This window comes from Uranotaenia lowii, chromosome 2 (genome assembly GCF_029784155.1).
Source record: "Uranotaenia lowii strain MFRU-FL chromosome 2, ASM2978415v1, whole genome shotgun sequence".
NCBI classification, from domain to species: Eukaryota; Metazoa; Arthropoda; class Insecta; order Diptera; family Culicidae; genus Uranotaenia; species Uranotaenia lowii.
Genome location: NC_073692.1, coordinates 393,371,612 through 393,397,194, shown reverse-complemented (window position 1 = coordinate 393,397,194; position 25,583 = coordinate 393,371,612). Strand labels below are relative to the sequence as shown.

The following is a 25,583-nucleotide window of genomic DNA, read 5'->3' as shown; positions in this document are numbered from 1 at the left end:
GGTCGAGAAGACTTTGCCCTCGCACGAAGTGTAACCTGTATATGACGCTTATTAGACCGGTTGTTCTCTACGGGCACGAGACATGGATATTGCTCGAGGAGGACCTGCGTACACTCGGAGTATTCGAGCGACGAGTGTTAAGAACCATCTTTGGCGGCGTACAGGAGAACGGAGTGTGGAGGCGAAGGATACGCTGGGCGGGACATGTTGCGAGAATGCCGGACGACTGTCCTGCAAAACAGGTGTTCGCTACGAATCCGGTAGGAACAAGACGAGCGGGGGCGCAACGAGCGAGGTGGTTAGACCAAGTGGAGCGTGATCTGGCGAACGTGGGGTGCCCGAGGAATTGGAGAACGGTTGCCATGGACCGAGTGAATTTTAGGAATTATGTTCGTCAAGTTATGTCGTGAGACGGAATACTATGTAAATAAAAAAAATAATATTAACCGTTCGCAAAAGTGAAGTTCGATTATCGATAGAAAATTTTTACACCTTTTTAAGCAGTAAAAGAAATATAATAATTGATTTTATGTAGCCCGATATGTTTGGATTTGTGTTCGATTATTTTTCTCTTTTGGTCGCATTTAAATATTAAATATTTTGAGCAGAGCTCAAAAACTCAATTTTCCAATCTATTGATAATGTTGTCAAGGGAATGTCATCGTAACAAATTACAACACCCAACAATTAATAAGTTTTATTTTATTATAAAGGTAGTTCTAGCAAAACAAATCAAATTAAGTTTTTATTTTCGGATACTCATGTGATGGATTGCTTCTTTGTGTTCTGCAGCATATTTTTAATAACATTGAAACGAATAACATATATTATTATTTGTTGTTTCCATAGCTAAATCTTCAATGGCAATAAACATTTTTAATTAATGAAACTGATACTTATTAATGTATTTTTCCTACTGCACTTGGAACTGCACTGAAAATATGTTTCTCCGTTTATTTATTGTAGTTAAATCTAGTAATAAAGAACCATTGGGGATAAAGATTTTTTTTTATTTTACTATAAAAGAGCCATTAAAACATTTAATAGTATAGATTAGTAAGTGATTGCTGTTAAGTACTTAAATACTGAATAATATTTAATTTGATAACTCTTCGGGTGAACAAGCATTCGGTTACACATGTTTGTTGAGATGTGGACCCTTTTATTCATGTCTGTTTTTCATGTCTGTTTCAAATCAAGAGGCTTGAATATCAATTTCAAGAGATTATCGTTGTATTTTTTCTGACTTTGAAGTACTTGATACAAAGCATCATTATAGCTGATGCCTTCATCATTAGGAAAAGTAATTTTTCTCAACAGGGTCGAATTTGCTAAATTCAAAGCTCCCAAAATTTCTAAATAATCATTAAAAACGGTGTAGCCGTCCAACGGCTGGGAATCTACGTTTGTATTTGTATTCTTGAACCTTTTGAAGGATAAGAAATAATCTAGATATGTTTTATGTATGAAACCTACCGTAGGGAGCATTTTAATCAAACCATATGCTTCTAAACCTTTAGCTAAATTTTCATTTGGTGTCGAGTTGACAAACAGTTGATTTGCCAAAGAAATGTGATTCTCAAAAAAATCATTTTTCATCCGAGAATAATCTTTTTTAACATTTTTGTTTGCTCTATAAAGTTCATTGTACCGGTTTTCAAACTTGCAATTTACAAACTTTGCCAAAATATCTCCGATATGAAAATACATATTCGGAACAAAGCAGGCATTTGCTATTGAATCCTTATTAATGTATCCGACCATGTTTATTTTCATTGGATTTCCTAGCACTAACTTATTGCTAAATATAATTTTGAAATGCATTACCAGTTGATGAATTCTGAATTCAATTAGAGAAGGATTATTTATCAAGGCTAGCTCAAAATACTTTCGCAAAAATACTTTTTGATGTTCTTCATCGAATGGTTCTAAGTAATTCAAGTTAAACCCTAAACGGATTGCTTCAATTAAATCATTTTTCAAAGGTTTAGATGTAACACATATTTTAAAAAGTGATAGTTGTTCTAGATCCTTCAGAAATTTATTCCGTGAATTTTTAGACTGGTCACTTATTTCATCAAGGTCATCAAGTAGAAGACATATTTTTCCTACTGAAATTAGTTGCTTTACTAAAAGACGCTCTGTAACTTCTAGTTTTAAAGTATCAACTATAGCATCATATATACTATTGTTCAATTTTTCATAAACTGGTAGTAATAATGGGAAATCAAGCAAAATAATCAATTTATCGTGATTTTCATCAATCAATTTGAGGGCTTCAACAGCTATTTCGGTAGTTTTTCCCATCCCTGGATCACCCATAATCAGCACTTTCGATCCTTTGAACAGATTTTCTTTTCTTGATACATAATAGGGATTCACTTTTATTTCTTGAACATCAATTTTCAATGTTTTCTGAACCCTGAACAGCTCCAGTATTAGCCTATAATTAGATTTGGAAAAGATGTTGCTGGAAAAAATCTCACCAACCGATTTGCCCGGATTTCCATGAAAGGAAATCATTCGTTTGAAAATGTCTTCCTTGGATTCTTTAGACAGGCAACTTACATCAAAATTGTCTTGAATAGTTTTGCAGTCAATCGAAAGTTCTGAATATCCTACATAAATCAGTTTTATTCCCGAAGATCTCAGAATATTATGAGTTTTTTCAATAAAATCTGCTGCTGAACTCTCATCATCTAAACCAGTGGTTTTCAAACTTTTTTCACTCACCGCCCCCTTTTACAAAATTTTCGAGCTCAACGCCCCTCTGGGCAAATTTTCAGAAAATCTATTGAATATATTGAAAATTTGGATCGTTGAAAAGCCACTAGCTTTTGGCTTGATGTTGTTGTAAGGTTTCACTCAAAACTCATTCAAATTTATATGTGGGTGCCTAATCGGGGTAGCGCACGGCACCCTTCCAAATAAACAAATTTCAAATCAAATCAAATTTATATGAGGCCCTCAGAGCCTAAGAGGTATTATAAGGTGTTATAAGTGTAAAAATGGTCGATTTTGATTCAATTATGGTCAACGATTCTTTATATTTCGAACTTTATTTCATGATTTTACAGATTTTTAGAATTTATATGTAATACTACGTATTTTGATCGAAAGAAAACTGCGTGTTTTTTGAAAATATATGGAAACAAACAAACAATATATGGAAAATAACCAAACATAACAACTTCAAAGCCTGTTTTCTAGAAATTAGCTTTTATGTATTTATTTTATACCCTTTTGGCTACAAGGGCCTCATATTGCTTCCAACTTCCAGTAAACACTTAGTCCTAAGAAAAGTTTCATGGATACTTACTTAAACTGGTTAATTGTTGTTTGGTTGTTTTAATATCAAATCAAAAATCCTAAATTTTGGTAAACAAAATTTTCTATTCACCATTAATTTGCATTAGTGTTGAAGACTAAATTGCATAATTGAATACAAATTAAATTTTAATTAATTTAATTAATAACTGACTCCAGGCAATATAAGTTATAACCAAATAGATTTAAAGTTTATCCATTGCAAATGGCATAATTGATTTTTTGAATCGATTGAAATAGAGATGAACAAATAAGAACTTAAAATCAAAGCTCTCTTAGCTAAACTTATTACATTAATTATTACATATTTTCTTTCTAGAAAATCTATCACTAAATCACAGATGACGCTTTTTATACAAATATTTTTGAAGGTTTTTTCTGTTTAGCAGATTTTTTGAGACAATACAATTTGAAGATTTTCAAGCATTGCCATCTAAAATTATTCTTGTTTTAGTATAATCCAAAATAATCTTACAAAACATGATCAACATGTAGAGCGTATACAAAACCAGTGACAATTGAAAAAAAAATCTTGTAAATACATTTAATATTATTTATTGAGATACTGGAACAAAAATTTGCTTGCAGCTCTGTGAAATTACAAATATTTTAGTCTTCAACCTGATGTCTAGTTTTGTAACGTAATTTCATTTTTTTGCTTCGAGCTTTCTCGTTGTTATTTCGTGATTTGTGAAAATGTAAATTACGACCTCACCGCCCCCCTGAGTCCTTCCAACGCCCCCCAAATTTCAACATTGAGCCCACCGCCCCCCTGGAAGCTCTCAACGCCCCCAAGGGGGCGGTAGGGACCACTTTGAAAACCACTGATCTAAACCAATGATAAGAACATTCAATCCATATTTTTTGAGCATATGGTAATCTAGGATTGATGAAATCTCATCTAGCTCTTTGATCAATTGAGAACTATTGATCGCTAAACATTTTTTATTCATAACATGTAACTGGTTTTCCACAACGTAGCGAATTCTTGACATAGTGCAAGAAATGTCTTGAACAGCTTGAACATACAGAAAAGAGGGATCGTTTTCAGTTCCCAATTCTAAACCTACCAAATCATTCTCTTCGAAGTAAGGTCCTCTATTTGGGCCCAAACGTGTTCTTAGTCTTGTAAGGTCTAAAATTCTTTCGATATTTACATCTTTGACCATCCTTTGTTTTGTACAATATTCTATCAAATCGGTCAAATCATCGAAACTATCGTGAAACTGAGTGTTAAGAAATATTTTAAGTTCTATAACGTTTGGCACATTCACATAAAAAACAAGTCGACTAAAAAACTCATCTATATCATTTTCTGAGGGGTCGGTTTTTTCGATTGGCCAATTTTTTCCCTTTTTTCCTTCAGTAAAATCTACTTTAAGCTCGAATTGAGTGTAGTTATTCAGCTTATTCATTTGAAAACTATCTATTTTTGTTGCCATAATTCGTTCGAAAATCCGCCGAAACAACGACGTGTTGGGAAGGAGGATGTCCTTGTCTCCATCGATGAATGATTGGCGAAACTTTGATTCGTTTCCGTTGCATTCTATCACTTCTTGTGCCATTATACGGTAATAATTTTTTGCAGTTTTACCCTTGCAGCTCCATACTTGTTTCTTAAATATAACATCGACGAAAATATATGCCAGCTAAGCCAATGAATGGGCTTCTTCCAGGAACTCTTGCTTGAAATCCTCACAATTGGTGAGCTTGTATCGACGATACTGTATATCTTCACACGGAAAAATATCGTGATCGGGATGAAAAGGCTCAATAGTATTGAAGCCACTGGCAAAGTCTCGATTTGTCCATATCATAATTTGCTTAATTTCATCGAGTTGAAATTTATCCTTCAACTGCAGAAATGATTTAAAATATTTCAGTAGATAAAACGGTCCACGCTTATTACGCAACATGGTTGAATCGATTGTTGATTGATGATTGCTGGCATGTTTAACCTGTATCGCATGGAGGAATTTCGATCCGTTTTTAAAACTTCCACTTACAATGACGTCATCCAGATTTCCGAATCCTTCAATTGCGTTTCCGATTTCGTAAGACTTCAAATCATTCCTTTTTCTCAAGCGATAGAATAAATAAATAACGGTATATAACTGGAAGTAATATCCATCGGTATTGTTTTCGCCGTGAATGCTTCTATCACCCATGTTGATGTTCCAAAGCGATCTATAAAAAATATACACAATTAGTCGCAAAATTTCTTTTTATTAAGAATTTTATTTATCATTTGTTAGTTTATTTTTAATTAATGTATCTGCCTTATCGGTGACAGTGATGCCTTTTTAAGTCAGAACTTTTCAAGATTATAAAATTTGATAAACAGATAGAAATTTCTAATAAACTAAAGATAGTGAAAATGAGCGAGTACAATTTTATTTGGAAGAATTTTAATCAGTTTTAATCAACAGCTAGTACAACATAATTTTTCACTTGACTTCATGTAAAAATGTGGAAATTTGATAGGTCGTACTGTTATCACTTTTACCCTACATCATTCGAACTTTTACCCCAGAGGTGGGGTGAAAGTACGTCTCGATATCGGTTTGGCATTTTTACTACTGCTATTCAATCCGTCATTTGAATATTTTCGTAATTTTTCAGAAGTGAGATAATAGTCTTGGGAATCAAATGCTGTCTAGGATTTTCTGGAAAAACTAGTGCAAAATTTTCTACAAATAGGATACCACTGAGGTCTTAACCCCATTTTCACATTTCAACTGATTTAACCAAAATTTTATTCTATACTGAAGTAATTCAGGAGAGTTACTTCAGTTCAGTTTAGCATATCATTTTCCAATTGGTCATTCTCAAATTTTAATATAAACGATCTCATAGTTGAGTTGCTAATACCATATAATGATTCTCTTATCATGAATATTTCTATTGTTCGGAAGGAAATGAGCGCGTCCTTGAAGCAGCGTACTATGGGGAAAGTGGTGGCCAAAAATCAAAAAATGTACTTGTTTTGAATGACGTGTCTTGCAAACCATTTGATAGCCAGAGAATTCAAACCTAGATTCCCAAAATTTCAGCCATCTGTGATGAAAACTCATTACGCTACAGACATCAGACCTAGCAAAATTGTGAAAATTTAAAGGATGCACGGTTAATTTAAATTAGCAAAAAATGGGTAATATTGAAAAAAAAAATGTATTTTTTGGCCTAAGTTGGTCTATATCGAGCAGGGCCGAGCAGTCTCAAGAGACCACCATCACAATTTAGTTTGGAATCTATACTATTTGCGGAACGTGAGTCCAGCTGCGGATAGCTGCGGATGAGCATTTGGCACAAAGTCGAAAAAATGTTGTTTTTTTTGTCAGTTATGATTATTGATAATGCAAGCATAAACCAAAAAATCGAAACTACTAATTGTAACTACTGTTATTGTTATTAAACTACCCAAAGGAAATGTGCTAATTTACATTTTCTACCAACTAAACTCAGGTATATTTAGGTATATCAGGAATATTTTTTGAGGTATGTTAGTTCCGAAATTTTCCGTTAAAAGCTGCTCTTCGCCACGATATCGGGAATTTTATTGCGAAAACATCCCAAAAAAGACCAACTTAAAAAATTAATTCAAGCGACTTGAAAATGCGATCGAGAAATTCAAAAACATGAAGTGATGCACTCGAGCAGACAAGGGAAATGCAGTGGTTATCATGAATACCACTGGACCAGGATTATGATACCAAAGTCCGTGACATGATAGCAACGGGCCCATACGAAGAATGCGCATTCAAGAACGGGAAACCAAAAGATCCTCTCAATATGCTGATCGAGGAAGCCAACATTGTCAGGCAAAGAGTTGCCAACCTTATTAGAGATTCAAAACTAGAAAGGAAGTTCCTCGTTCCAAAAGGCTAAGCCATGCGATCCATTTCCTCCAATATTTGCACACCCACGGAAAAAATGGCAGCTTGGTTGGTAGAGGAAATAAAGAAGTACCCTGTGAATCACGGAAAAAAGTGTAAAAAACTCGATTGAGCTAGTGGAACACCTAAAAGGATTCAAAGTGCGTCGAGGCGAAATTCTGGTTTCATTTGACGTCTCCGCACTTTTCCCCAGCGTCCCCATTTCCGATGCTCTCGACAGCCTACGAAGACATTTAAAACGCCGCCGAGTACCCCCCAATCAGATCGAAGCATACATCGCCGTCGCTGAAGTTTGCATGAAACAAAACTATTTCATGTTTTGGGGTAAGTTTTATAAACAGACATTTGGCCTCAGTATGGGTAGCAAACTCTCCCACCTTCTGGCGAAGTATTCATGGGAGATTTTGAAACGAATCTGAAGAAGAAAGAAAAACTCTTCCCTCGTGTTTAGTGACGCTACGTAGAGGATATTTTTGCTTCCGTAAAAGAACGCTATCTCCAACAGACACTCAAGCTCCTCAATAATCAGTATAGCTCGATCAAGTTTACGGTTGAAAAAGAAGTTGAGGGAAAACTCCTTTTCCTTGATTTGCTGATTCAAAGAAAAGAGGATAATACTTTGAAATTTGGAATTTACCGTTAACCAACCTCAACTGATAGATACATCACAGTCGACTCGAATCATTTTGGGGCTCAAAAACAAGCCGCCTTCCACTCCATGGCACACCGGTTGTATCATATTCCGATGGAGAAGTCCGAGTTTGAAGAGGAAAAGCAGAAAATATACGAAGCCGGAATTGTGAATGGATATGACTATGATTTTGTTCGAAAAATCCTTCGCAAACACGCCCGAAAAAAGCATAGAAGTGATACAGCTACCTTCAGACCGGAAAAAGAAGAATCTTACAGAGTTAGTCTACCATTTCACTAAAACTAACTGATGGTATAAATAAGATTCTTCAACAACATGGATTAGAAACTGCCTACAAAAGTGGGAATACTTTGAAGAATCGGCTAGTTTCACTCAAAGATAGGATTCCAGAAGAGGAGAGATCTGGAATTTACGAAATTCCATGTAAGAGTTGTCCATCGATTTACATCGGCCAAACCCGCCGTAAATTTTAAGTGCGGCTCATAGAGCATAAGAATGCCGTTGAAAACAAAAGGATAAATGAATCGAGCGTGGCCGCCCACACAACAGAATTTGACCATTCCATCGACTGGGAAAACTTACTTAATGATCCCGCGCCGATCCTCCGGTGCATAGGGCCGTGGTAAAAGACCTCCACTGTTGACGATCCGGAGCCAACGTCTTCATCTGGTCCCAGTCAAGGTTCTCGTTGACAGTTCGGATTTCAGCGGCTAGGCTTCGCCGCCACGAGTTTCTGGGCCTGCCTCTTCTTCGATGACCTTCTGGATTCCAATCTAGCGCCTCTCTGCAAATCTCGTTTTCATCTTTTCGCAGCGTGTGCCCAATCCATCTCCACTTACGTTCCCGAATCTCGATTTCTAGCGCCCTTTGATGACACCGGCGATGTAGTTCCTCATTCGAGATCCAGTTGCCAGGCCACCAAGCGCGGATGATATTTCGCAGGCAGCGGTTTACAAATACTTGCAGTTTTCGCGTCGTCACCGCATATGTGCACCAAGTTTCGCACCCGTACAGCAATACGGATTTGACGTTTGAGTTGAAGATTCGGATTTTTGTTCGTAGAGAGATCTTGAGTGACCGCCAGATGTTTCGGAGACTCGCAAACGCAAATCGGGCCTTTCTGATCCGGGTTTCGATGTCTTTCCTGGTACCACCATCAGGCGTTATCTGGCTACCAAGATACTGGAAGCACTCCACTTTCTCAACTTGCTGCCCAGCTACCATGAAACTGGAGGGATTTCCTGTGTTGATCTCCATCGACTTGGTCTTTCCGACATTGACTTTGAGACCTGCTGCCTTGGAACTTTCGGTGAGGTCGTCGAGTTTGCTCTGCATGTCCGGTTGTGTTTGGGCGAGCAAAACAATATCGTCAGCCAGGTCAAGGTCGTTCAGTTGCTCCATTGTGAAAGGATTCCACGGCTATCCTCGGTTCGGTGCACAGTCGATCGATCCAGTCAGAATCTCATCCATTACGATAAGAAAAAGTAGCGGTGATAAAATAAATCCTTGTCTCACTCCAGCAGTTACCGGGATTGGTTCGGACAAGACACCGTCGTGCAGGACCTTGCACGAGAATGCCTCGTATTGTGCTTCGATGAGATGGACTAGTTTCTCTGGGTCCCCTCGTCGCCTTAGAGCCGCCCAGATGTTTTCATGGTTAAGTCGGTCGAATGCTTTTTCGAAATCAACGAACACCAACAGAAGAAAGTCCTGGAATTCATTGATTGCCGTCGGAGTGTAGCGTCGATTTTCTCCTGGATCCTGTTCAGGATCACTTTGCAGAGTACTTTGAGGGTTGTACAGATTAACGTTATGCCTCGCCAGTTACCGCACTCTGTCAGGTCTCCTTTCTTCGGATCCTTTACGAGGATACCCTGCATCCAGTCGGCCGGGAATGTTGCAGTATCCCAGATGTCAGCGAAAAGACGGTGCAACATTTGTGCTGACAGGGCAGGGTCGGCTTTCAGCATTTCAGCAGGGATGCAATCGATCCCAGGTGCTTTGTTGGATTTCATGTTTTTGATTGCCGCTTCTATTTCAGCCAGCGAAGGCGCTTCCGAGTTTACGCCATTTATGCGACTTACTGTTGGCGCATCAAGCTGAGGGTTCTGTTGGTCATCGCTATTCACTATTCAATAACTGACCTGCTCGGTCTTTCAGCGGCATTCTTGTATTAATCCTTGCACCACTGAGGCGGCGAGAAATGTCATAAAGTAATCGGATATCTCCATTGGCGGCAGCTCTTTCTCCCTCTTCGGCTAGGGAGTTTGTCCAGGCTCTCTTGTCTCGTCTACAAGCTCGTTTAACTGCCTTTTCCAGCTCCGCATATCGTAAGCGGGTGGCTGCTTTGGCTGACCCGGTACATGCCTGCCCAATTCCGACTTTCGCCGTGCGGCCACCTTCTCAGTCTGCATGCGACCAAAGCATCCACCGGGGTTGGGTACCCGATCTCCGCTTAGGTTACTCGCACCCCAGCCGGCACCGCGGGGAGGTAGAGATAGGAGTTGTGAATAAGAGGTGATATGACCACTATGGGGTCTCGTGTTGCACATTATCCACCGTTTACCAGCCACGATAATTTGGAATTTCATAATTTTCATTTTTTTTCATTTTTTTTTTTATGAATTTCATAAAAAAGTGTATATAATTCTGGAAAAAACCGGGCTTTTTTTCTCGATATACGGGCAACCAGACCGGACCTGGCATCGTCATTTTTTTTCTTTGAAAATCTGGGCAATCCCCGGATGAAGCGGTAAATTGGAACTGGCCATAAGAACGGGGGGTGTTTTGGGGGTTAAACATTCTCCCATGAGGGTCCAAGAAAAGAGGGCGAGGTTTTTACTCAACACATAATTTTTGGTTCTCAATAAAATTTTGATGATTGAGTAAGGTTATTCAAGTAACAAACTTGACTTAGAATTCTAGCATCAGTTCAAAATCAAGTCAAGTCAACCCACACTAATCCCAGGTTCAGAATTCTGCAATATTTTCTTAAAATTTTCTCACTTGTAGATTGAAACTCAGTTCTTTGTATTGAATTTTAAATGAGAGTAAATCCATTCCAGCTATTTTGGATTCAAACTGTCAAAATCATAATTGTACTTTTGTCTTTATATTTTGTTTTCGGTATCGAGCTTAAGATTTTTTATTTGAAATTTGAATAATTAATGGAAACTTTTGAAAGAAAGATAAAGTTTGGAAATCCTGGTTTATACAAAATTTGATCCATGAATTTCACAATGCATATGCGTTTTCAAAATTAAAAAGGTTTATTTTTAAAATTTGGAAAAAAGAATATAAGAAACCGCCTTGAGTATTTGTTTTGTTTAAGGATTCAAAATTCTTGAACTTGATTCTTATGCTAAATTTAGGTATAGCCAAGCTTTAAAATGACCATCCAGAACTGGAAACTCGGAAATATAATATTATAGATTTAGATGATGAATTCAGTTTAATATCATTGATTGGTAACGTAATTTCAAAATTTCAGCTGAAGATCACAAATATAAAGCAAAACTTGAATTTAGTCGGAAGTTTGTTCTATGAAAAAAAACTGTTTTTCTATTTATGAAAAAAATCATCCACAGGATTTTGGCTTTGGAATTGATTTTAAATGAAGAATGTTTGCTGATAAAGAAACATGTAATCTTCACGAGGAAAAATCTGCAGGAAATTTCATATTCTCTCGGTGTTTTGATTCGTTTATATTTAAATCGCAACTTCTTAGATAGTAAAATTTCGGACTCAAATTTGGAATTTAGATTCGCAAGAATCAGACGCGAAAAGCGGAATTTTTATATTTACTTTAGCTTAAAATTTTTTATATTTTTTCCATCGATGATTGAATCGAAATGGTTGATTAATTGTAATGAAATTTTGGAAATTTCAACTGATCAATTTTCATAGAGGGCATAAAGTAATTATGAGTGCTTAAAATATAGAATTTGTTAAGGGCTACGTTGTTTGATAACAAAACAGAGTCTGGCCAAGAACTACTTTTTTTGTAAATGTTAAACTTTGGTTTTCCTGTGTTTGTGTTCGATTGAACGTTTAGAAATAAATAATCTGATGATAATATAATTTTGTTGTTTTATAACAACAGTTATTCTTAGCATTTACTGTTAATGGTAAACTAATTCTTGATCTCTATGATGATGCTTCAAAAACAGTAAAAAGTAAAGAAATTGTAAAGGCTTCTAAAAATGCTATTTTGCCATTTGGTCCTTTCCGCTTGTACCTGCAGCGGATGCAATTTTAAAATTCTTTTCTGAACCTATGAAAATCCGTGTGCCAGGTCTTAAGACTTTATTATCCCTTCAGCATGGTTTTATAAAGATTTTATTCAAAAATATATACAATATTGGCGCAGTTAACTAAAAAGCCGTAGCTTTACATCAAAAGAGCCGGATGCGGCTCGCGAGCCGCAGGTTGCCGACCTATGCCCTAACCTAAGCTTCGTCCCTATCTTATCTTCCAACAATCAACTTACCGTTTAGTGTGTGATGCAAGCAAGACCGCTATCGCTCTCCAGGGGAAATCGGAGACGCGATGCCAGACTTCAGATTTCGGAAGGATATACGACCACCCGCACCGATTTTTGGAAAGGCCCCTCGACTGTGCCCTATATTACTTGACGATATCAGGTGACCAGTCGGAACCGCCTACGCTCCTGGACTCGATAGATTTTGGCTCTATCGTGATTCTAGCCTCGGTGTTGACCTGGCTCAAGGAGTACGCCGCTGAGTATGGCCAGATTATCGGACCTCGTGGAGTCACCTAACTCAGATTCGGTCAATTCCTGGCTGAGCCCGATAGATATCGGCGCTATCGTGGCTACAGCCTTCCGTTTCCTCACTCGGATCAATGCGACTTGTAAAGATATCCCGTAGTAAACGCGAGACACTTTTTATAAAAAAAAAATTAACTTTGTTTTTCACAGCTTATGATTTTGGATGTAAGATGTTCTCAGGTCTCTGGAATAATAAAAATATATCAGCTTCCGTGAATCACCCTTCTTGTATCGCTGACTCATTACTTTAAAATGCCTCTTAGATTCTTACAGTTTTCGACAAATGTCAAATGGCCATTCCTTCAGCTGTCAATACCGTTCGATATCCTTTCTTGGTCCAGTTTTGATCAATCAAGAGACACTTATTTCTGCTATTGATGTATTTGGGAGCCAAATTTTTGAATTTATAAATTTTCACGAGTTTTCGCCGAATTGCGTAATCATCTTTTTGCAGCGACGTCAGCATGCGATAATTTGGGAAAATAACTGATTCGTCATGGGTGCGCATTTGACGTGGCTACACTTTAATTTCAATTTAACCTCCATAAACACTATCGTAATCATTCAACTATTTTTGGTTAAAAGATAACCATTTTCCATTTGTTCCAGGATGTGGTAAAAAAAAATCACATTTTCCCGAGGAGCAAATAATATGGACTGATTTTGACTTAAATGAGAGCGCAGAACACAAACATTCAATCAGTTTGCACCAACTCTTATTTTTGGGATTTCTTAAAAAAGGCAATAACATTCAGTAAAGAAATTCGTAGGGGAGAGTGGGGTATTATGGGCCACTTTTTTCTTTGCTTCATAACTTCTTTATTATAAAAGATAAAAAGAAAAAAAATAAATGAGATGGCTTTCTACATTTTTGAGGTTTCATTAGCCATTTTTTTAATTTTTGAAAAAAAATAGTTTTCCCGAATTCTGAATATTTTAAATTTTTTATTTTTTTTTTGGATTTCGAAAAACTGCGGGGAAACGTGGGCCACCAAATCCAAATTGACTAGATAACGTGAAAAATTTATGAGTTCACCCAAAACTGAAATTTCATTATTCATTTAGTTATTTGAAAGAAATTTCAGATGAGGAAATAAAAAAGAAAGATGTGTGTGATTGAACAGTTCCTAATTCTTGGCTCGCGAACGTTCCGGCAAATTTTCTTATATATGATTTATGTTCGTCTCTATCGCATTGGAAAAAATTAACAAAATATTTTTCATAACTGTTTATTTGGCATAAGAAAACTTTGCAGAAAGGAAAAACTTATTTTAAGTTCTGAATGTGTATAAAAACACCGAAATAAAGTTAGCCCACGATACCCCAAAAAAAGTGGCCCACGATTCCCCACAAGCTATGTTTTACAAATTGGTTGCGTTCGAGTGACTTAAAGGGTGATATGGTCAAAATTTGGTCAAGGGAAAACGCGTGTAAATCGGTGAAATCGTTTATTTAAAAAATCAAATTAAATTTCTTTTTAAAGTTTAATTAGAATTTAATTCAGTGAAAATATTCAGTTAGGCTTCCGCTTTTCCAAATCCGAATAGCCGGGCCTTACTCTTAATCCCTGCCATCAGATTTTGTACAGCCACTTTGTCCACCTTTTTCGCCGCAGAAAGCCAGTTTGCCTTGAACTTCTACTTGTCCTTAGCAGTTTTTTGGTCTTCTTTAGGTTTCGCTTGACAATAGCCCAGTATTTCTGAATTGGGCGGAGCTTTGCCGTGTTGGAAGGGTTCTTGTCCTTGGGAACCACCTGCATGTTGTTGGCGGCGTACCACTCCATGGCCTTTTTACCGTAATGGCAAGATGCCAAATCCGGCCAAAACAGTACGGAGCAACCGTGTTTCTTCAGGAAAGGCAGCAGACGTTTATTCAAGCACTCATTCACGTAAATTTCTTGGTTGACAGTCCCAGAAGCTATGAAAATGCTGCATTCAAGCCACAGGTACCGATGGCTTGCCAAACCAGATATTTCTTCGCGAATTTTGACAGTTTCATGTGCTTGAAAATATCTGCTACCTTTCCCTTTCCTTTTTCCGTATAAAACTCCTGTCCCGGAAGCTGCTTGTAGTCGGCTTTTTTTGGATACGTAAAATGGTTATTTCCTTTTTTGGGACTGTCTCATGCCTCAGGTTTAATGTCTCTTGTCTCATGTCTCATATCTCATGTCTCATGTCTCATGTCTCATGTCTCATGTCTCATGTCTCATGTCTCATGTCTCATGTCTCATGTCTCATGTCTCATGTCTCATGTCCCGTGTCTCATGTCTCATGTCTGAAGTCTCATGTCTCATGTCTCATGTCTCATGTCTCATGTCTCATGTCTCATGTCTCATGTCTCATGTCTCATGTCTCATGTCTCATGTCTCATGTCTCATGTCTCATGTCTCATGTCTCATGTCTCATGTCTCATGTCTCATGTCTCATGTCTCATGTCCCGTGTCTCATGTCTCATGTCTCATGTCTGAAGTCTCATGTCTCAGATCAAATGTCTCATGTCTCATGTATCAGGTCTAATGTCTCATGTCTCAGGTCTCATGTCCCATGTCTCATGACTCAAGTCTCATGTCTCAGGTCTCAGGTCTCAGGTCTCAGGTCTCAGGTCTCAGGTCTAATGTCTCAGGTCTCAGGTCTCAGGTCTCAGGTCTCAGGATTCAGGTCTCAGGGCTCAGATCTCAGGTATCAGGTCCCAGGACTCAGGTCTCAAGTCTCAGGTCTTAGGTCTTAGGTCTCGTGCCTCGTGTCTGAGATCTCAGGTCTCATATTTCAGGTCTCAAGTCTCAGGTCTCAGGTCTCATTTCACAGGTCTAATGTCTCCTGTCTCGTGTCTGAGATCTCAGGTCTCATATTTCAGGTTTCACGTCTCAGGTTTAACGAATTACAAAACTTTTCCTAAAGCGATAATTTTCGATGGAAGTTTCATTTTGTTTTTTCGTTATATTTGTAAAACATTTAAAGCACTTCTGGACCGTTGATACTAAAATAAAAATCAAAAGGAAAAATATTCCAATTAAATTATTTTCTTCACTGCGATAGAATTTTTATCTGTGAATAAAAAATTTGTTAATTTAAAGTACCATAAATATGAGAGTTTATTTTAAAAACTTTCATTTGATCTACTTACTTAGCCGGTTACTTAAACAAATAAAATCTTCAGCACACCCCTTGGCTGAAACAACGAGGAACTTTTTTTCTCCGTGCGGTTGAAATGTTTCCTTCATTCACTATCAGCAAGCGGGATGTTTATAACTACCAGCTAACGAAAAGTGTATAATATTTCTCTCTGATTTGAAAACAAGGTTTGTAATCTTGTGAGTATGATTTTATATAATTAGCATGCTCTAAAAATGGTTTTTGCAGTTGCCTTGTATTTATCAGGATGCTGTATCAGGATGTGGAAACCAATTTTAAAGCAACCCCGACACATTACGCGCCAGCACTAAATTTTACTTCGGAAGTCCGGACTTCCGACTTCCGAAAGACTGCTGGCAAGGAAAAGTGAAGTACTCAATTGTCGGAAGTCTGTTTTTTTGTCGCCAGTTCATGTTGCAAATGTTGCAATGTCGGAGGAAACAGGAAGAAGGACATTCGCAAAAACAGAAATCGAATCGTATACCCAGAGCCACGATTTCTTCTAGCAACTCGAACAGTGACCGAAGCCGACTCAAAGCTGCAAATTGCAACGATTCGGGCAGCTGAGGAAAAAGTGCACAAGCAACGTAACGTAAACATAAGATCCGTTCATGATCGGAATCCGGCAGCAGTTTGGATCGTTCACAATCTCGTTCCCGGTCCCGGTCGATGTCAGGAAGAAGTAGTTACTCCGGAACTAAATCCCGATCGGGTTTACATTCTCGATCCGGTAGCCGTTCACTTTCCGGTACAAGATCATGCTCCAGAAGTCGTTCGCCCTCTGGCTCCGGTTCCGGCAGTCATTAACCTGACCAATTTCTTGAAAACCAGTTTCAAGATCCGTTTAAAATCGGATTTTTCATCTATGATGCAATTCAAACTTCTTCTTTCAGTACTTGATAGCAACTTGACTAACTGTGGTTATCAGTCTTAAAAGAGCAACCCATGTGCGATGTGTAGAGAAGTTTATAAACACACTTGAACTCTACCATCAAAGTACGTGTTGAACTGTCGCATCTGTAAACATAGGGGAGAGGCGGGCTATATGCGCATATTAAGGAAAGTATTCATTTTCTCCCATGTTCCAAAAGATAGATGTCTAAAAAGTACATGTACATGAGCGGACATCTGTTTCGTATACGTTAGAGCAATTTTTCTGTTAAAATCTCTTACAGTTTTTGTGAAAATAATTTTATAATGAAAGAAGTCAAAATAGCCGATTCCCGAAACCGGCGAGCTCAATGCGCATATTTATGTTTTCAGCTATATTTCATTAACAATTACAATATTTTGATATTATTTAATTGAGAATGGTAGAAACGGTTCTTAAGCATACGTCAAGGCTGAAATTTTGATTTGTGTGTTTTTTCTGTATATAAATACATTGAAGTTTTCTATAAGCGTGATCGTCAGAAAAGATAATTTAAAAAATGAATTGGACAAAACCAGAACATTTAAAGAATAATGAAAATGAACAGAATTTTGAATTTGTCATTTTTATCATTTTTGTCATTTTTATAATTTTTGTCATTTTTGTCATTTTTGTCATTTTTGTCATTTTTGTCATTTTTGTGATTTTTGTCATTTTTGTCATTTTTGTCATTTTTGTCATTTTTGTCATTTTTGTCATTTTTGTCATTTTTGTCATTTTTGTCATTTTTGTCATTTTTGTCATTTTTGTCATTTTTGTAATTTTTGTAATTTTTGTCATTTTTATCATTTTTGTCATTTTTGTCATTTTTGTCATTTTTGTCATTTTTGTAATTTTTGTCATTTTTGTAATTTTTGTAATTTTTGTCATTTTTGTCATTTTTGTCATTTTTGTCATTTTTGTCATTTTTGTCATTTTTGTCATTTTTGTCATTTTTGTCATTTTTGTCATTTTTGTCATTTTTGTTATTTTTGTCATTTTTGTCATTTTTGTCATTTTTGTCATTTTTGTCATTTTTGTCATTTTTGTCATTTTTGTCATTTTTGTCATTTTTGTCATTTTTGTCATTTTTGTCATTTTTGTCATTTTTGTCATTTTTGTCATTTTTGTCATTTTTGTCATTTTTGTCATTTTTGTCATTTTTGTCATTTTTGTCATTTTTGTCATTTTTGTCATTTTTGTTATTTTTGTTATTTTTGTCATTTTTGTCATTTTTGTAATTTTTGTCATTTTTGTCATTTTTGTCATTTTTGTCATTTTTGTCATTTTTGTCATTTTTGTCATTTTTGTCATTTTTGTCATTTTTGTCATTTTTGTCATTTTTGTCATTTTTGTCATTTTTGTCATTTTTGTCATTTTTGTCATTTTTGTCATTTTTGTCATTTTTGTCATTTTTGTAATTTTTGTCATTTTTGTAATTTTTGTCATTTTTGTAATTTTTGTCATTTTTGTAATTTTTGTAATTTTTGTCATTTTTGTCATTTTTGTCATTTTTGTCATTTTTGTCATTTTTGTCATTTTTGTTATTTTTGTCATTTTTGTCATTTTTGTCATTTTTGTCATTTTTGTCATTTTTGTCATTTTCGTCATTTTTGTCATTTTTGTCATTTTTGTCATTTTTGTCATTTTTGTCATTTTTGTCATTTTTGTCATTTTTGTCATTTTTGTCATTTTTGTCATTTTTGTCATTTTTGTCATTTTTGTCATTTTTGTCATTTTTGTCATTTTTGTCATTTTTGTCATTTTTGTCATTTTTGTCATTTTTGTCATTTTTGTCATTTTTGTCATTTTTGTCATTTTTGTCATTTTTGTCATTTTTGTCATTTTTGTCATTTTTGTCATTTTTGTCATTTTTGTCATTTTTGTCATTTTTGTCAATTTTGTCATTTTTGTTATTTTTGTCATTTTTGTCATTTTTGTCATTTTTGTCATTTTTGTCATTTTTGTCATTTTTGTCATTTTTGTCATTTTTGTCATTTTTGTCATTTTTGTCATTTTTGTCATTTTTGTCATTTTTGTCATTTTTGTCATTTTTGTCATTTTTGTAATTTTTGTCATTTTTGTCATTTTTGGCATTTTTGTCATTTTTGTCATTTTTGTCATTTTTGTCATTTTTGTCATTTTTGTCATTTTTGTCATTTTTGTCATTTTTGTCATTTTTGTCATTTTTGTCATTTTTGTCATTTTTGTCATTTTTGTCATTTTTGTCATTTTTGTCATTTTTGTCATTTTTGTCATTTTTGTCATTTTTGTCATTTTTGTCATTTTTGTCATTTTTGTCATTTTTGTCATTTTTGTCACTTTTGTCATTTTTGTCATTTTTGTTATTTTTGTCATTTTTGTCATTTTTGTCATTTTTGTCATTTTTGTCATTTTTGTCATTTTTGTCATTTTTGTCATTTTTGTCATTTTTGTCATTTTTGTCATTTTTGTCATTTTTGCCATTTTTGTAATTTTTGTAATTTTTGTAATTTTTGTAATTTTTGTAATTTTTGTAATTTTTGTAATTTTTGTAATTTTTGTAATTTTTGTAATTTTTGTAATTTTTGTAATTTTTGTCATTTTTGTAATTTTTGTCATTTTTTTCATTTTTGTCATTTTTGTCATTCTTGTCATTTTTGTCATTTTTGTCATTTTTGTCATTTTTGTCATTTTTGTCATTTTTGTCATTTTTGTCATTTTTGTCATTTTTGTCATTTTTGTCATTTTTGTCATTTTTGTCATTTTTGTCATTCTTGTCATTTTTGTCATTTTTGTCATTTTTGTCATTTTTGTCATTTTTGTCATTTTTGTCATTTTTGTCATTTTTGTCATTTTTGTCATTTTTGTCATTTTTGTCATTTTTGTCATTTTTGTCATTTTTGTCATTTTTGTCATTTTTGTCATTTTTGTCATTTTTGTCATTTTTGTCATTTTTGTCATTTTTGTCATTTTTGTCATTTTTGTCATTTTTGTCATTTTTGTCATTTTTGTCATTTTTGTCATTTTTGTCATTTTTGTCATTTTTGTCATTTTTGTCATTTTTGTCATTTTTGTCATTTTTGTCATTTTTGTCATTTTTGTCATTTTTGTCATTTTTGTCATTTTTGTCATTTTTGTCATTTTTGTCATTTTTGTCATTTTTGTCATTTTTGTCATTTTTGTCATTTTTGTCATTTTTGTCATTTTTGTCATTTTTGTCATTTTTGTCATTTTTGTCATTTTTGTCATTTTTGTCATTTTTGTCATTTTTGTCATTTTTGTCATTTTTGTCATTTTTGTCATTTTTGTCATTTTTGTCATTTTTGTCATTTTTGTCATTTTTGTCATTTTTGTCATTTTTGTCATTTTTGTCATTTTTGTCATTTTTGTCATTTTTGTCATTTTTGTCATTTTTGTCATTTTTGTCATTTTTGTCATTTTTGTCATTTTTGTCATTTTTGTCATTTTTGTCATTTTTGTCATTTTTGTCATTTTTGTCATTTTTGTCATTTTTGTCATTTTTGTCATTTTTGTCAATTTTGTCATTTTTGTTATTTTTGTCATTTTTGTCATTTTTGTCATTTTTGTCATTTTTGTCATTTTTGTCATTTTTGTCATTTTTGTCATTTTTGTCATTTTTGTCATTTTTGTCATTTTTGTCATTTTTGTCATTTTTGTCATTTTTGTCATTTTTGTCATTTTTGTAATTTTTGTCATTTTTGTCATTTTTGGCATTTTTGTCATTTTTGTCATTTTTGTCATTTTTGTCATTTTTGTCATTTTTGTCATTTTTGTCATTTTTGTCATTTTTGTCATTTTTGTCATTTTTGTCATTTTTGTCATTTTTGTCATTTTTGTCATTTTTGTCATTTTTGTCATTTTTGTCATTTTTGTCATTTTTGTCATTTTTGTCATTTTTGTCATTTTTGTCATTTTTGTCATTTTTGTCATTTTTGTCACTTTTGTCATTTTTGTCATTTTTGTTATTTTTGTCATTTTTGTCATTTTTGTCATTTTTGTCATTTTTGTCATTTTTGTCATTTTTGTCATTTTTGTCATTTTTGTCATTTTTGTCATTTTTGTCATTTTTGTCATTTTTGCCATTTTTGTAATTTTTGTAATTTTTGTAATTTTTGTAATTTTTGTAATTTTTGTAATTTTTGTAATTTTTGTAATTTTTGTAATTTTTGTAATTTTTGTAATTTTTGTAATTTTTGTCATTTTTGTAATTTTTGTCATTTTTTTCATTTTTGTCATTTTTGTCATTCTTGTCATTTTTGTCATTTTTGTCATTTTTGTCATTTTTGTCATTTTTGTCATTTTTGTCATTTTTGTCATTTTTGTCATTTTTGTCATTTTTGTCATTTTTGTCATTTTTGTCATTTTTGTCATTCTTGTCATTTTTGTCATTTTTGTCATTTTTGTCATTTTTGTCATTTTTGTCATTTTTGTCATTTTTGTCATTTTTGTCATTTTTGTCATTTTTGTCATTTTTGTCATTTTTGTCATTTTTGTCATTTTTGTCATTTTTGTCATTTTTGTCATTTTTGTCATTTTTGTCATTTTTGTCATTTTTGTCATTTTTGTCATTTTTGTCATTTTTGTCATTTTTGTCATTTTTGTCATTTTTGTCATTTTTGTCATTTTTGTCATTTTTGTCATTTTTGTCATTTTTGTCATTTTTGTCATTTTTGTCATTTTTGTCATTTTTGTCATTTTTGTCATTTTTGTCATTTTTGTCATTTTTGTCATTTTTGTCATTTTTGTCATTTTTGTCATTTTTGTCATTTTTGTCATTTTTGTCATTTTTGTCATTTTTGTCATTTTTGTCATTTTTGTCATTTTTGTCATTTTTGTCATTTTTGTCATTTTTGTCATTTTTGTCATTTTTGTCATTTTTGTCATTTTTGTCATTTTTGTCATTTTTGTCATTTTTGTCATTTTTGTCATTTTTGTCATTTTTGTCATTTTTGTCATTTTTGTCATTTTTGTCATTTTTGTCATTTTTGTCATTTTTGTCATTTTTGTCATTTTTGTCATTTTTGTCATTTTTGTCATTTTTGTCATTTTTGTCATTTTTGTCATTTTTGTCATTTTTGTCATTTTTGTCATTTTTGTCATTTTTGTCATTTTTGTCATTTTTGTCATTTTTGTCATTTTTGTCATTTTTGTCATTTTTGTCATTTTTGTCATTTTTGTCATTTTTGTCATTTTTGTCATTTTTGTCATTTTTGTCATTTTTGTCATTTTTGTCATTTTTGTCATTTTTGTCATTTTTGTCATTTTTGTCATTTTTGTCATTTTTGTCATTTTTGTCATTTTTGTCATTTTTGTCATTTTTGTCATTTTTGTCATTTTTGTCATTTTTGTCATTTTTGTCATTTTTGTCATTTTTGTCATTTTTGTAATTTTTGTAATTTTTGTAATTTTTGTAATTTTTGTCATTTTTGTCATTCTTGTCATTCTTGTCATTCTTGTCATTTTTGTCATTTTTGTCATTTTTGTCATTTTTGTCATTTTTGTCATTTTTGTCATTTTTGTCATTTTTGTCATTTTTGTCATTTTTGTCATTTTTGTCATTTTTGTCATTTTTGTCATTTTTGTCATTTTTGTCATTTTTGTCATTTTTGTCATTTTTGTCATTTTTGTCATTTTTGTCATTTTTGTCATTTTTGTCATTTTTGTCATTTTTGTCATTTTTGTCATTTTTGTCATTTTTGTCATTTTTGTCATTTTTGTCATTTTTGTCATTTTTGTCATTTTTGTCATTTTTGTCATTTTTGTCATTTTTGTCATTTTTGTCATTTTTGTCATTTTTGTCATTTTTGTCATTTTTGTCATTTTTGTCATTTTTGTCATTTTTGTCATTTTTGTCATTTTTGTCATTTTTGTCATTTTTGTCATTTTTGTCATTTTTGTCATTTTTGTCATTTTTGTCATTTTTGTCATTTTTGTCATTTTTGTCATTTTTGTCATTTTTGTCATTTTTGTCATTTTTGTCATTTTTGTCATTTTTGTCATTTTTGTCATTTTTGTCATTTTTGTCATTTTTGTCATTTTTGTCATTTTTGTCATTTTTGTCATTTTTGTCATTTTTGTCATTTTTGTCATTTTTGTCATTTTTGTCATTTTTGTCATTTTTGTCATTTTTGTCATTTTTGTCATTTTTGTCATTTTTGTCATTTTTGTCATTTTTGTCATTTTTGTCATTTTTGTCATTTTTGTCTTTTTTGTCTTTTTTGTCATTTTTGTCATTTTTGTCATTTTTGTCATTTTTGTCATTTTTGTCATTTTTGTCATTTTTGTAATTTTTGTCAATTTTGTCAATTTTGTCAATTTTGTCAATTTTGTCAATTTTGTCAATTTTGTCAATTTTGTCAATTTTGTCAATTTTGTCAATTTTGTCAATTTTGTCAATTTTGTCAATTTTGTCAATTTTGTCAATTTTGTCAATTTTGTCAATTTTGTCAATTTTGTCAATTTTGTCAATTTTGTCAATTTTGTCAATTTTGTCAATTTTGTCAATTTTGTCAATTTTGTCAATTTTGTCAATTTTGTCAATTTTGTCAATTTTGTCAATTTTGTCAATTTTGTCAATTTTGTCAATTTTGTCAATTTTGTCAATTTTGTCAATTTTGTCAATTTTGTCAATTTTGTCAATTTTGTCAATTTTCTCAATTTTGTCAATTTTGTCAATTTTGTCAATTTTGTCAATTTTGTCAATTTTGTCAATTTTGTCAATTTTGTCAATTTTGTCAATTTTGTCAATTTTGTCAATTTTGTCAATTTTGTCAATTTTGTCAATTTTGTCAATTTTCTCAATTTTCTCAATTTTGTCAATTTTGTCAATTTTGTCAATTTTGTCAATTTTGTCAATTTTGTCAATTTTGTCAAATGTTTCAGTTTTTGTAAAATTTATTTTTTTGGTTTATTCTGTCATTTTTCTTGATTTTATTTTTTTTGATCGAGTTCAAGTGTTTATATTTTTAAACTCACTTGTTCTTGATTGATTGTTTTTTTTTATCTGATATCTGGTTCTAAACATTTTTTGTATTTTTGTGTATTGGTTCAGATTTTTCTCTATACTTAAATGTTTCGAAATTTTAGGTTGCATGCCTTTTACTTAAATGTTATATTTTTATTTACTTTCAAGTTTGATGATATTTTTAATTACGATCCTGTGGTCTGACTTTTGAAACTGAGAGTTGGATCTCATATCAAGTTAAAGTCCTATATAGCTAAACTTTGGAAAAGTTCCTTTTAACCACTGAGCATAAAAGGTAGTGTGCATTTTTCAATGTTTCCTGATCCTCCAATCCGTTCTTATGATAGTGATGCAGTTTACTTGGAATCATAAAATTGATAACATTCAAATCTCAAACTGAATGGATAAATTCTTAACATATTCTAAAAATCAACCAAAAATAAATAAAGGTGATTTTTTATCAGTTATATGACTTTCTATTGGTGTTATCAAAACTCATCAGAAATTATTTGGCAATGGAAAAGTTTTGAGTCTATCTAAAATTTTACATCCATATTGCATGAGTTGCTAAACAAATATGACATTTCAAAAAAAAATTAACGGTGCACGAACAATCATCTAAGAAAATATTAAATTCCTTAAATATGCTTGTTATCGGCTAGTTGCAGCACCCCATGGGGACAATCATATCCAAGTATCCATTTTACTAGTGCTACGTGAAAAGTACACTGGCAAAGGAAATGGGCACCAAAACTTCCTATAGATAGATGGATGAACATTAGTAAGCCTTGATTGCTTTTGGCGCCTTCCTACTCTGGGTGATTCGAATAAAAAAAATGGAAATTGGGTGCCATGACTTTTATTTGAAACGAATAAAAACTAAAAATTAATGTTCAAATTCCACAAAAATATTTTTGAAATTATCTTTCCGTTGTGTTTTTCTTCGCATGAAGACAAACTCTACAAAAAAAATCGCATGCAAATCGGATGATCCAGTGAAGAGTTTTGCGTGTTCGTACATTACTGTCTCTCTCTCTCTCTGTTTTATACATATCTATAGAAGATGAACTTTACGACACTTGTATTTGCAATCAAACTTATGTTTATTTGATTTTTTCTGATGTTGATATTGAGTTTGTTCTCTCAAGTTTTCTTATTCCACACATTCTCTAATCTTCTCCGTTGCGCTGAATCAATAAAAAGTATTGTAAGCGCTAGCATCCGGTTAACGTCCCCGAAAAACCGGATTCCTTATTGTTATCATCGCTATAGCAGTTAATTTCCTGGCACCGTCAAGACCAACCCTTCCCAGCCCACGAAGGTAGGTACCAAATCTCTGCATTATTCAGATTTATAATGATACATCATGCTAATAATGGTATAATCTAAAAACCAGAAGCCAACCGGTGCTGAAGATTGGTGCCTGTTAGAACGAAGAAAAAACCTGGTAGGAGAACGATTCCATTACAGCTCCTTCGAGACAACGATGAGGACAACGACGACGCGGCACAAGAGAGACACAAAACGCTCTCCAGTTGGACGCGTAATACGTGTACTTATAAGCACATGTCCTCATTTCCTCCATCCGGTTCAGCCCGAGAGTGATGATAATCGTCAGTCACAAGGAAAGGAGCGATTTGGCTCGGTTTATGAGTGGCTTCATTGGACGGATCCATTGCTAGTAAGCTGTGGCAGGCTGGCTGGCTGGATCCCCGTGATTATAATACAAACGACGCTTGGTCGGTGACGCATTATTATCCGCATGTTCTGAAACATCTTTTGGTGCTCTGTTGCTCCTATGGTATTCGGAAGAACTTTGCTAAGAACTTGTTTGAGGATAAACCAGAGCGGGAAAGGAACAATAAATTTGGACCTGCGGTTTCTTCCTTCAGTTTGATCTCGAAGCAGTGT

At 33.4% G+C, this 25,583-nt stretch overlaps 1 protein-coding gene and 1 pseudogene across 1 annotated transcript; both read right to left on the bottom strand.

Annotated features, from left to right (window-relative positions):
- Positions 1-718: 718 nt before the first annotated feature.
- Positions 719-3,406, bottom strand: LOC129745703 (uncharacterized). The gene has a single exon (XM_055738993.1). The coding sequence runs from the start codon at positions 2,521-2,523 to the stop codon at positions 1,180-1,182; it is 1,344 nt and encodes a 447-aa protein (XP_055594968.1). The 5' UTR covers positions 2,524-3,406; the 3' UTR covers positions 719-1,179.
- A 648-nt stretch (positions 3,407-4,054) lies between these two features.
- Positions 4,055-13,123, bottom strand: LOC129745702 (uncharacterized; annotated as a pseudogene).
- Positions 13,124-25,583: the final 12,460 nt, after the last annotated feature.

Coding starts and splice junctions, on each gene's coding strand:
- LOC129745703 (XM_055738993.1), bottom strand. CDS start 2,523: ATGATTTCCTTTCATGGAAATCCGGGCAAATCGGTTGGTGAGATTTTT.